Consider the following 14,184-nt stretch of genomic DNA (forward strand, 5'->3'; position numbering starts at 1 on the left):
AACCAGCTGCTTAACCCCAGGATTTAAATTGACCCACGCAAATGGGCAGATTAATCCCTCTGTCGAAAACATCACCATTGTGGGTACAGGAGGTAAGGTCTTTTCAGTGATGTGGATCTCCGGCTGGCTGGTGTAGTTCATCGCTAAGCCAAGAGGATAGGAAACCAGTTCATCCTTGATGGAGTCTACCAGACCATGCAGAAAAGCATTGCGCAGAGCAAGTCATTTTAACAGGCCCTGGTCAGAAAGTTGATGGAGAAGTCAGCCACTGACTGATTCCCTTGGCGCAGAGAGAGCAGATCATGGACAGCATCAGATACGGAAGCGCCCAACCCGAACACCTTGAGTAGTCCCTCAGAGAAGGCCTGGAATGATGCACAGGTGGGAGTCGGCCTCTCCCACTCTGCTGTTCCCTAGAGCAGCCTTTTTCAACCTTTTTTCAGTCATGACATCTTTCAAAAGTGAATAAAATCTCACGACACCCCAGAGTAAAATATAATTAAAAACCAAACTGCATCGCTCTGACTGTAAATGCATATGTCCCGTTTATTTTGTATCAATAACTTGAACACGATGACTCTGCTGGGATTATTTCGCGAGATTTCGCAAAAGCCGGCATTTCCGAGGCGCCGCACGGCACGGAAAGTGAATCTGACAGCGAGGAATTGGGACTGGCACAGCTGAATTAGCGGAGCTCTTTAATGCAGAAACAGAGGATGAGACTTCGATGGGTTTGATTAATGTAAAAACTGAAATAAAATACAATCAAACAAAGTTTTGCTCCCGCTCTAATTTTAAATACGCAAACTTGTGTGCTTGTTGTGTGTGTGTTCTGCGGTGCGCGCGTGTGTGTGTGTGTGTGTGTGTGTGTGTGTGTGTGTGTGTGTGTAGACGGCGCCTTTACGTTTGTTGCGCCGTGTGTGTGTTTTAAAAACAGAAATGACACACAAAACTGAGGCTATGCCTTTCCACAGGGCGCGCTGTATGGTCGCGAAAATACGGTATTTATATATGAAATGTCAGAATAGGTAATTTTTTGACGACACCCCTGAAGCAGTCAGACGACACCCCAGGGTGCCGCGACACCCCGGTTGAGAAAGGCTGCCCTAGAGGAAGGCTCTGCCGGTCAGGCTGCTGATTCTGTATGCCACCCTGGCTTCATCGGTGGCGAACGTGTATGGCTGCAGGCTGAAGAGTAAGGAACAGGAGGTCAGGAATGAACCGCAGAATTCAGTATTTCCATCATAGCGCTCACGGGTTCCCACTCTGGGCTCGGAGATCATCCTGGGCTGTGGCAGAGCTGGAGCAGGAGGTTCCGGGGTGGGGACTGGAACTGCAGGAGTGTTCCTGCGAGTGTTCATCAGCTTTTGCAAGTGTTCATCAGCTTTTGCAACTGGGCGGAGTGGACTGCAAAGGCGTCATCTGGCGTATGCATCAGCCTCCTCCATTCACTACTGATGTTGCATGACCGCGTTTCTGAATCATCTCAAACCGATTCTGTAGTGAGTGTGGTCCTGCTGGGTTCATGTCTGGCCAGATTGTACTGTAAGGGGTGGTGTCTGGATCCATTTGCAGTACAAAAGACTCAGAAGACAGTGGTAAAATGTTCAATGTTTTACTTAGACTCTGGCAGACAGGCAAACGGTTTAGAAACCGGCAACTGGAACCAGGAAAGGAGAGGCAAAGTTCTTAGTCAGGGACAGAAGGCTACGTCGAATTACCAGGAGACAGACGAAACAGGGAATCAGGGACAGGCAAGGTCGGTGCCAGTAAGACATGCAGGAGAACGCTGGAAAGATTTACATGGCAAATAACAATCTGGCAAAGGAGTGAGTGTAGAAGTGGTGACTATATGCTAGACTGATTCCATGTGATGAGAGTCAGCTTTGTACACAGGTGAGTGGAGTGAAGTGACGTGGTGGGTGTGGCTGACAGGTTGAGTGAGGCAGAGGTAGGATCAATGGAAAAATACTGATGGCTGGATGACTGAACTGCAACAGTGGGTGTTCCATGTGTAACCTTCCATTTTGCAAGTAGACAGCATAACTGGTTTGAAGTACATTGGCTGCATTTTCATGTTACCATTAGCCTCCATGTAAACCACAAACCAAGAGGACGTGGGGAGCCACCAGAAGCAAACGTAAGAATAAGAGTGGTGGTTTTGGCTCCGCCAACAACTCCGCACAAATTGTCAACAAGCTTGTCCACTGTTCTGTGGGTCTGATGATGTAAGGACCTTTTAATGTATCAGGTATGATACCGTACCTTTGAGACTGTGATTAGTCCCTTGTTCTAAATTAACAAATTCCCGAGGAACATAACAGGTTCAACTGGCAGGAAAAAAGTTCCTTCATTCAGTACCAATGCCAGTGCATTGAAGGTGCACATTTACATATCAAAGGGTGCAGAAACATGTCTAGAATTTCAAGTGTGTTCTGTTGTGATGTTGAAGAGCAGCAGCACTGACATGAGAGGAACCCGGTTTGTCCTGCTTACAAACTCCACTTTTGATTCACTTCCTTGTTGTGTCCACAGTAACTCATAAAGCGTGCATAACAACCGACGCTGTAATGAGGCACTTCAAACGCACAGTTGAACATGCAAAGGTGTGTGGAACCTGTTTAAGGATACGTGTGCGGATATGGGTAACAGTTAGTCATACAGCGTCAGTTGGGAATGCATAAGTAGGTCATCTGCAAGGCAGGGGAAAAAAAAGTTAAATGATTCGTGCAGCCTGAAAACTGATGGTCGTTTTTTTTCCTTCTTGGGAAATTTCCCCCATGGCCTGCAGATCTGATTTGATTCTCTCCAAGTCAAGCGTTGACACATTAGCACGTCTTCTCATTAACGCCGAATTTCTCATTACCCCTTCATGGTCCCATTTTATTCCAATTTAACAACAGATATCACAGCCATACTTGGGCCATCATGTGTCTCAGGCACATAAGGCAGTGAAGCTCTCAACATGACCATTTTCCACCCAAAGCTGTATATGTAAATTAATCTGTGGAATTTGGCTAAGGGGTAATTATATGGCTGTTCATCCATCGTACCATCTTTGTCTTTCATTTGTTGAGAACATGAGCTGCTCTTTGTTCATGTGATGTCCCCTTTTATTTGATTAAAGAACGTATTACCATTAAAATCTTATATCTATAGGAAATAGCTATAGGTAAAATTAATATGACGAATGAATTGTGTAAAAGAAAGGATGGAATGGTGTGAAATATACTGTGTGAAATGATTCAGTCAAGGCAGCATATCCTTAGGTTACCACTTTACTGTATCAACCTAAAGAGTATCCTAAAATCCTGAGTGGAATAACTTTTAAGATCTGCTATTTGTTTTATCCAGGTAAACTGATCACAGCATTTAGTTGGCTAAAGATGACTTCTTCACAAAAAAGCTGTCACACTTGGTCTGCATGTGTGACCATCTGATGTGTACAGCAGGAACATAATTACAGAAACGAGCTGGTGAAGTTTCAAGGGCTTTGTTGTCCGTCTTGTTACGATTTAAACTGTTAAACCGAAGACCAGTGAGCTGTCTGACCATAAAAAACCAGTAAAATCACATTAAGAGTGCAATAGATCCACCAATGTCCTAAAAACAATGTCAGATGTTCAATCTTTGCACAACACAAGACTGCTGTGATGTTATTTTCTCCAATAAACTTCCCTTCCAGCTGTTTAGACGACTGAAATATTAGTTGTCTTTAGAAGTGAAGGTGAATGCTACCATGAGTTGTACATCCCGATGTCTATGGTGGTGGTTCCACTTAAAATTCTAGCAATAAATACTTAATCAAATAAAGAATGCAGCAAAATGTCCTTCGTGAGCAACTTTTTGTAACAGATTTGGTGATGATCTGTGCATTTTTCAGCATAATGGAGCACCTTGTCACAAGGTGAAAATGATAGGTGGCTCAAAGATAAATGGTATTTAAAATGTTTGTCTGTGGACAAACAATATCTCCAGATCTAAACACATCAAGGACTTGTGGCCAAGCCTCAATAATCAGGTGGACAAGCAGAATATTGGAAACTTTGATCAACTCCGGGCACTAATACAACAAGAACGGATCTGTCAGTTAGGATTGTGGCCAGAAATTGAGTTTCATGCCAGAGAATTACAGAAGTTTTGAAGAGGAAGAGTTGGTATTGTAAATGTTAACTCGGATTAAACCTAGTGTATTTTCCAATAAAAGCTTTTGAAATTCATGAAACCCCTAATAAAAGTTATCCACTGTGATGGGAACATATGAAAAGCAGCAGTAAAGCTGTAGCACTGGAAAAACCTTCTGCAAAAACTGTCCTATACCAGATTATATACCCGAATTTGCATGGACTTTTATCAACGCTCAGAAGAACTCTCGAAAATTAAAGATCCACAAGATAGCATAGTTATTTTAAAGAAACAAAAAGTAGTCCAAAAACTAACCAGTACAACCAAAACACCTGTGACCAATAAAAGAAAACAGATGGAATGACAAGAGTAAAATTAGGACAGCGGTTTATATGAATGAAGGAAACAAGAAACAGGTGGGACTAATCAAAGTGATGAAACAAAAGCACTGGGGAAACACCATAAGTAATAAAAGGTTTCCTGGGAACCAAAAAACACAAAAGTCAAGGTGATATGGTAACCTTGGGGGTCTGTTATATGATTTGGCATCCATACTAATTAATTGATCAGTATTTATTTCTTATATGATGATGAAAGTGTGGATATTTTTCTCACAGATGAAAAAGAATTACCCAAACACTACCTTTTATAAGCTTAAATGTGTCCCTCTGTGACAAAACGGTAAACTTAATGATAGTTCCAAGTGCCAAAAGTTTTATTTAACGACGTAATCGTTTGAGACCGGCATTCCACCTGCTTAGAAATAACATCACTCATGCTTTTCTTTTTTAACAGATAATTTACTCAAAGTAATTTATCAGCTGGAACTCCAAGCCACCAGCTGAGCATGCAGGGAGATTTGTGTCAGAACTGTGACAAAGTCTGCATATGAAAAGAGCATTTCCCCAAACACACAAACAAGACCTGTCCTTGGCTAGCTGAGGATTACATGAAAATTAGATGGTTGTAGAGGGCGAGGTTTGAGTCTGTATCCTAATTGCGGTGACGCAGCATGTTGAGATGGAAAGCAGAGCTTCTATCATCCCCGGTGAGATCCTGGCTAATGAGGCCTGGTGTACATCTCCTGCTGTACACCTCCCCTGCATCGTTTCCCTCCTCCTTCGCCACCTGTGTGCAAAATTTCAGCTGAGCTAGGCAAGGCTGTGCGCTGACACTGGTTCAGGCCCAACATGACGTACAACCATGTGTAAAAGGAAATGAATCATATTTTACTTTTAGAGATTTAATTTGAAAAATAAATAATCTGGTCCTTAACGTCTTAAAATACATACCCAAACAAACAAACAAAAAACAACATACAAATGTTGCACTTTATTATTAAAATGATGGCTAAAATAGAGAAGTACAACTCCTTTTCAAGAACATTTTTGTGGATGATTTATGGAGCTTGTATCATTTAGGTTTGATGGTATTCATTTATGCACAGCGCTCTAAAGGTCCTGTAACAGCATTTAAATAAGATTAGGCTCTGGATTTCAACTGGCCCATTGCAACCCCTTGATTTGTCTTTTTATTCCCCCTTCAGGTATTCTGTTGCAAATTTTCTGCTGCGTTTGAGATCAATTTCACTAAAGCTTTCACTGTCAGACAGATGTCTTCACATTTGATGCAAGTATACTGAGGAGGTCATAGTAAACACAGAAAATGCAAGTTACGGAGCTCATGTGACCGCAAAATGACCGCAAAAGCATTAGTTCTCTACCACCATGCTTGGCTATTGGTACAAGGTGTTTTTGCTGATATGCTGATACATATCAGCAGTTCATTGTTCCAGAAGGTCTGTGCTTTGTTCAGATGCAACCCAGCCATGTATAACTATTTTCTTTTGAGATTTCTCCCAACAGCTCCTCCAAACCAACCATACTTGATAATGTTTCTAATTGTACCACCATGAACTTTCATATTACAGCGTGATTTGGGTCTGTGGAGTGTGAGATGGCGCTCAGGAGTTTAATGCGGTTTCTCTGAGCATCACATGGTCTGACCTTGGGGTGAACTTGGGATCACCACTCCTGGGAAGATTGGAAACTGTCTTGAATATTTTCCACTTGTGAATAATCTTTCTCACTGTAGAATGATTGACTCCAAATTGCTTCGGACATGGTCTAATAACCCTTCCCAGATTGATGGGGAGCAACAATTTCTTCTCTCAGATTACTGGAGATGTTTTTTACTCCTCAGCATGGTGTTAATGCACACCTGAATACTCCAAAACTAGTTTTCATTAAATACATATTTTGTCATTCAAGCTGGGTTTTGAATAAACTTTACACAATAAAAACTTTTACTGACATCATTGATTCATCTGCTGCAGTCTTTGCAACTCTCTCCCTGTGCAGAAACATTTCCTTTTGATGCCGATTTCCAGGAATTCATAGGAAGCAGCAGGAAGCTCAGTAAGCCTAAATGATGACTGCTGAGTGCACTCAGGCTACTTTTACGATCAACATGTGAATGGCATCCAAAATTAATCCAGTTTGTACAAGGGAATGTTGATTTGTCTTCTCTCAGGGTTGTCACCCCAGAGAGAGATTGAAATGGACAGTGTGTATTTCCTGTTAAAGGATCTTATACTTTAGCTGTGCGTAGGCAGTTGCATCTGGTGTGCTGCAATCAAACCAATCACAGCAGTTGATGGTCAATGATTGCCTTCAGATTGGCTTGTCTTCACATAGCTCTCTCTCCATCATTTTTAATTTTTTTTTTTTTTATGGACACCTGCTGCAGCCAAGAGATTGTGAAACCGTGGCAACGGATGAGAAATCGAGGGCGCGGGAAGCATCTGCTATCACTGTGAAATCACAACTTCTCAGTCTTGGATAATTTCTAGCTGTTGGACCGTAATTACATCGCTAATTCATGCACATTTAATTTGAGCAGATAATTGGTTAAATTTATCTTGCATCACAATTTTTTATCTTTTTATTTTTGGAGGGTGGGGGGGGTCTCCTAAGGTACAACCCCTGGGACAGTTGTCTCTTTTCATAGGCACATTTTGCAACACTATTACCAGGTGTTTGCACTTGGTTTCCTATGCAGCACTATGCTGGAGACACCCAGGTCCTGGGGCCGGGAGATAGCATTGCAGCCATACCAGTACATGTTACTCAATTTGAAATACACAGAAAGGAATGTCTCTCATGTGACTCCAGGCCAGCGGAGCGTGACTGACTGCAAGCTTGCCAAGCATGGTTGGTCACACATGAGAGGGCAGGAGACAGGCAGAGGCATGAGCACGGGTGTCACTGCTGTCAGATGTGTGCACCTCAGCCTCAGACACGCCAAGGATGCTGATTCTCCCCCTCGCTTTTAACTAATTGACCCTGAGCTGACATGTCAGAAGCCAGAGCAGGAGCAACATATGAACCCAGAAACTGTTGTTTAGAGAACTCTAGCAAGTAAAAGGAAGCTCTGCTGAACCAAGACACTGCAGCTTGGCTTTCTCTCTTGGAGGGGGGGAAACATTAACCTAGCCAGGACCTGCCCGACCATTTTTCTATTTAAAAAAAACAAACATTAAGATGATTTCAGAGGCCAACACAATGGTTCGGTGGTTATCACTATCGCCTTACAGCGAGAAGGTTTGTGGTTGGACCCCTGGCAGGTGGCTTTCTATGCAGTTTGCATGTTCTTGCTGGGCCTGGTTGGGTTTCCCCCAGATGCTCTGGCTTATTCCCACAGTCCAAAAACATTAACACTACCAGTCTAAAGTTTCAGTCCAACCTTTTGACTGGTTGTGTATGTTTGGTCATCTGGTGATCCTAAATCGCCCATGGGAGTGAGGATGAGTGTGCATGGATCTTTGTGTACATTTGGCCCCATGATGGACCCAAAAAGAGCTGGGATAAACTTTATTAGATCCCTGTGACCCAAAATGGGACCAAACTGGTAGATAATGGATGTATTTTAAAAGCTACACTATGTAACCATGCCATAATAGATGGCGATGGGACTGCAGGCGAGGTCTCATCTGATTCCCTGGTTTAAGGTGCAAGTAACATCGCCAGATCTGCATCATATGTCATTTCTGTATTTGCTAATACTAAGACTTTGCTAAGCCTACTTTTTTTAAAACTCTGTCTCTCCAACTCTGACTTACTACTACTGTCATTTAGCAGAGGCTTTTATCTATGGCGACTTACATCTGAGACAAACACACCATGGAGAAATTAGGGTTAAGGCCTTGCTCAGGAGCCCAAGGTGGTTTCTGGAGCTTAAACCTGAAGCGGCCCTCTGTAGCCACTAGACTACCACCCCCCGCCTTGGATTTGGCCCAGAGCACAGCGACTCTGCTTGCTACTTATCCATCTTGCATCCTTACTGGGGTCCAGAAGTACGCCGGACGTACAGTTCAGCTCATAACTGCGTGCGCCGTCTCCAACCGGTCTCCCAAAAACGTGTTTGCCGACAAAAACATGTTTGAGAAATGAGCCGTAACTAAGTGCAAAACATGGATTTTTTTTTTTTAAGGGAAGACACGGTGGCCAAGGCCAAGCTGTTCGTGCCACAATCTGTTCAGAAAAAAACAGACAAACAACAATGTACATGGTTAAAGGAATGGATCAGCACACGGCCAGCAGATTGTCTGCAGCAGAGAACAGGGAGGCATGCCACAAAAATAGTTATCTACACCGAATGAAGTAGAGCAAAATGTGTTTTTTGACGTTTACATCATCTGGCCTTTTCTTTGCAGGATTCTCGCTGTGGCATTCCTGCCTCTCTCATCAGCGGCAGTTCAGTTGGGGATTACCCCGATGGCTTCACATATTTGACATTTTGAGATATACACTGTCAGTTGAAGATGTTTTTATTTGTTGAGGATCTGTAAGTTATGAGGACTGCTTTTCCACCCTTCGACCAATCTGTGAGCTCGGCTGAAGTTAAATTTGTACTCGTAGTATGATTGGCATCTGAGAATCACCCTGAGCCAGTATTAACTCGCTCTTCTTCATTGTTGATGGATTTATATCACCTTTGGCTTGCCATACCATCCTCACTTCTCAACATACCATTTCCAATAGCTCTTTTGTCAGTATGGTTGTTTTCTCTCTAGTATTTTGAAAAGTAAATCCGACATATGCCAGCTTTGATGACCTGAGGATTTATGATGTTTTAAGATATGAGAATTACACCCTTGTGTGGAAATGTGATTCTTATACATAGGAACTTCAAACTTCTAGTTTTGCTTATCATGCAAGAAATAGGGTTTGAAAATAAGCAGGCAGATGATAACCGATCGCAGTTACTCATGCTTGAAAATGGTAGAATAACAGAAATGAACTCGGGGCAATCTGCTGTCAATGTTGATGCTCATAATTACTTACAGGATTTCCTCAAGAGCTCTTAGCTTGTACAAAATGAACTACATGAAAAGCGCGTTTGAAAATAACTGGTAAAAAGACATTATTTAAACTGCACTCCTCTCTTTCTCCATTTGTTTTTTTTATTCTGCAGCCGCTGGACTATGAAACCAAGAAGGCATACACCTTTAAGGTAGACGCCTCCAATGCTCATGTGGATCCACGATTTCAGGGCTTTGGGGGCTTCAAAGACACAGCAACAGTGAAGATTAACGTTCTGGATGTGGATGAGCCCCCGGTGTTCAATAAGCCCTCCTATGTGATGGATGTGTACGAGGACACACCTGCGGGCACCATCATCGGTGCGGTGACGGCGCAGGATTTAGATGCCAGCAGCAGCCCAGTCAGGTAATGTTAAAGTGTTCTGTTGAAAACCGCTCACAGTGTTATACGAAGGTGTTACGCCAAATTCCTGTAATCACTTTCCTCTAGATCCCAGGCAGTTCCCTGAATTATACGGCCACGTTGTTCCAGAAGTTTGCTCAGAATGCACAACAATGTCTTAAAGTCTGCCAAAAATATAATGCAGTCTTGCAGAAGTGAAACCAAAATTAAGATAAATTGCTTTTCCAAGATAAATTAATCGCTTCAATAATTCATGTTTTCCCACAAACGTCAGGACACGGATTGAATGTGAATAATCGAAGGAACACACTTTCCTTGTTTTCCTTTGTTATTATTGCACTCAGACAACAAGATTTATTAAGATGTAGTCTAAAAACTTGTCCTAGCTATAGTGGCTTCTGATTGGCTGAGAGACGCATGTCAGTGTACACCAACTCACGCTTGGTAGCAGCATGGATATTGACTCGAATTAACACGAGCACAGTGAACAATAATAAATGAATGAATTATATCTTCTAACAGGTATTGGGATGAATAAAGAAGGCAGAAATTGCAGCAGTTCAGACATTCTTTCCCTATAATGATGTCGATTATTTGATGATATTTAGACTGTAACCTGGGGTAAACACTGTTTGCGAAGACATGGATGCAAATGCGCATTTCCATCGTCAGAACCCTTTATGATGGGAGGAAATAACCCGACTGCCCTTTGTGGATGAAAAAAATATCAAACCAAAAGAAACACCCTTAAAAAGGAGAAATACTGCGCAGTCAGTGATTGAAGGATCTAGATCTCTAATACATTCATCAATGTCATCGTGGCTGTAATCGTGAGAGTTATGTCAGCTTTACTCATCAGTCTGAGGACTAATCAATCTATGTAGAACAGTTGACTCCGTCATGTGAAATCCTGCTAGCATCATCTGCTGTCCGACACTGAGGACATATTCCAGCTTTATCAGTGACTTCTTTTCTCTCGAAATAAGGTGTTACAGAAATGAAAGGGTGCTCATGTTCCCATTTGTATACTGAGTGGTCATGTGGATGATCCAGCTCTTTGAAAGCAGTTTTAGATTAGATTTAATCAAGAGATACAATTCATTCCCAAAGAAATGCAACTGGAGAGCTCAGCCTTCAAAGACTCTTTACTTTTAATTCAAAGAAAGTGATCCAACTTCTTTACTGAGTTTTTTCTTCATCCTTTTTTCCATTTTTCCACATGATTTCTGGCTAGTTTTTGTATATCATGACATATACAGAATCATACACAGTAGTATAACCCAATAGAAACAGATTTTTTCATAACAATGAATTTACAGTATTTCATTTCATTAATTTTTTTCATGTATTTATCGTTCAGAAAATAACAAAATAACAGTTTTAGGATCCATTTCTTCCAGAAAAAGATCTTGAATAATAATTAGTGTGAGCACAAAACACATTTTCCACCTCAGACCCCTCCGAGCCCAGAGATGCCGGCGCTACCTCCGGACACAGTTAATGTAACGCTTCCTTCTTTACACAGGAACGTTCTAAGTGCTTGACAAACCATTCGCTAATTCTTTTTGTCCGACAACGGACAGCAGAGGGCGTGAGTCACGCCTCCCCTTCTAACATCAGCTGATAAATGACGGGTCACACACACCATCTTGTGACTCTGATGAAGGCGGAAGGATCGCAGAAACATGTCGGTAATTAAAAAAACAAAAATGTATTTGTCGGACAAAACGAATTAGCAAATTAGATTGTAAATCCATAGACAAAATGAACTTTATCAAGTCATGCTTGACAAATGTTTCCCAGAGTAATCCCTTATTCGGTTGGTTATGTCAGCCTCAGACAAGTACTTGGAGCTGAATCCAGGAGGCCTGGAAACAGCAGTGATCAGTAACCAACGCCACCCCAATTCCCCCACCCCTCCTGTGTGCACAGTATCAACAGTGTTGCATTCCATCAGCTTTGAATAGAGTGATGTAAAGTGTTTGCTGAACTAAATTATGGGTCAGAAAATGAAGACAAATCTACTTTTCATACATTGAGATTGTGGCGACACAACTGAAGCCACCCAATCAAACTGTACATTGATGTGGGACTGTCTCAAAACCACAACAGATGCATGACCCAAGTCCCCGGGCTTAGATTAGGAACGTGTTCAAAGACTGAAAATGCAAATAAGGATGTATATTAAGGCATAAAATGGAGCTTACAAGAATAAACATGAAGAATCTTGAGTTCAAATGGTCTGTTAAGAAGTAATTCTGAAAGTGAACACTTTTCTGTTGCATTTCCCAAACTAACCCGGGTCTGATTCGTTTGGTAGAAAACAAAGATTAATTTGGTTCTGATTTCTTTATTCTCTAAAGATTTTTTTGTCGAGCATGTCATTTTCCATTCCTGGCTCATAAAAAGGTCCCAGAACGTAAATACAGCACTGCTGCTCTCTCCTTGGTAATTATCCAGGGGGACTTTTAAGATCACCGCTCACTTTTATGGATCTGACGTGCTTCACTAAACTCCCAAATTTATACTCGGAGCAAGTCATTCCTTTTCTCCTTCTTCATGGGCACACATGTTCTCACTCACTGCCTCCCCTTTTCGAACCATAAAACTTCAACTGTAGATAACAATAGACTGTCCTTTGCAAAAGACAAAAGAAAGTGCAGGTTTAAAAATGTATGAGAGCCCCGTTTCAAATCTGTTCGCCACTTTTAGCGGGAATGATGAGCTGCATAGCGCTGCTTCTGCTAGTGTTATGTAATAACGCCAAAGAACAGAAAAACACCTGTTGTAGGGAAATATGTTGTTTTATTATGAATATTTAATTCCTGAGAAAACAAAAGAATAGCGGAAGCAGAGATTTGTTCAACAAAAAGCTAATGCCCTACGCTCTGAAGATCTCCACTTTGTCTCTGGCGCTTGAAATATTCATCAGTACCACAAACGACATTGTTCATTTGTCGTCTTCAGAGGAGCAGCTTTGCACTCTTCCCTTCAAAACAATGGATTCGATGACCCGTCATGCATAGGGAATCATGCTTTTAGTCTTCAGACTCGACCGATTCCGCTATTTAGCGCTACATTGTTGCGTTATCCGCGGCGCGGAGAAGAGAGGCGCATCATGAATATTGCATTGTTGAGTGAAGTTGGAGGGAGTTTTAAAGGCTGAAAGTTTGCCTTTGTCTTGAACTAAGACGGTCAAATCCTTAATCAGAAGACGCTGAAGAGCCACAGTACTCAGAGTTTAAAGACAGTGCTGTCGCAAGGCTATAAACTCCAAAATATCAATGACTTTGGACAATAAACTGAAATACGCCTTTCCCTTTCGTGGAATTACCTTGTGCTTTGTGCTTGATGCTCACGCTGAGGGAATTAACATCACTGCACTTCAAAGCAGGAGATAACTCTAATTAATTTTCATATCGTTCAGCTGTCAGTACTGAGTTAACTAGACTCTTCAGATCTGTTTTTTTCCCTTTTCCCACAGCTGATGATGAACTCTCTTTTAATTCAAAGATAACGTGGACCAATTACACCTAAAATAAGACAATCTCAAATGTTTTTTCCCACATGGCCACAGCTTTTTGTGTTTTTTTTTTTTTTTTTTTTCAATCTCAAAGAGTATGAGTGAGTTGATGAAGATGTATTATCTTGTAGAAGGGAATTTTTTAACAATGCCCGTGAATGAACCTGCAGTGATCTTGTCATGAGATGGACTTTTTAGCCACAGAGTGAAAAACATGCATCAGTACAGCTTGCAGCTTGGCTCCATGTAACACCCCATCTACAAAAGAAAAAAATGTGTCTTGCCCCGAGGAAAAATTGCACACCATTGATCTTTTGAACTCTTGATGGGAATTTGGCTGCAATATTTATCAAAAAGACTCACACTAAACTATTTTGACATGATCATGTTCACTTCAAGGATGCATGCAGCACAGAGTTACACAGAGAGGAGATAGGCGAATCAAAACTGAGACCAAAAGCTCATAATTTTTTCAATTTCTTTTCCTTGAAGTGGTTTTTGTTTTTACCCCGTTTTACTGTACAAGACACTGGAAAGTGAATATGCGCTCAGCCTGCTTCTCTTCATATCATATCATACAGAGTTGGAGGGGAGTCATCAAACTTTAAGTCCTGACTAGCACTCAAAGTTTCAAGTCCCCACACTGCAAAAACTCTAAGTTTAAAAAAAAAGCTGCACTTCAACTTTGTCTATTTTGGAATAAATTGCTAGTTTTTTTAAATGTTACTAAATAGGTGAAGATATATGTTTGCTTAAAATAAGACAATGTTTATGAGATTAAAGGAATATTTTTCGTTTTTTGTGTAGCAT

The 14,184-nt window shown here is 41.5% G+C and overlaps 1 protein-coding gene across 2 annotated transcripts in view; it reads left to right on the forward strand.

Annotated features, from left to right (window-relative positions):
- Window positions 1-14,184, forward strand: part of LOC133423642 (cadherin-12-like) — a 149,467-nt gene that overhangs the window by 111,945 nt on the left and 23,338 nt on the right. For both annotated transcript variants that reach the window (XM_061713906.1, XM_061713907.1), the window contains exon 7: window positions 9,601-9,854. In XM_061713906.1, coding sequence (XP_061569890.1) covers window positions 9,601-9,854 — 254 coding nt within the window. The remainder of the gene's footprint in view (window positions 1-9,600; window positions 9,855-14,184) is intronic.

The sequence above is a fragment of the Cololabis saira genome, chromosome 22, assembly GCF_033807715.1.
Source record: "Cololabis saira isolate AMF1-May2022 chromosome 22, fColSai1.1, whole genome shotgun sequence".
In the NCBI taxonomy this organism is placed as follows: domain Eukaryota; kingdom Metazoa; phylum Chordata; class Actinopteri; order Beloniformes; family Belonidae; genus Cololabis; species Cololabis saira.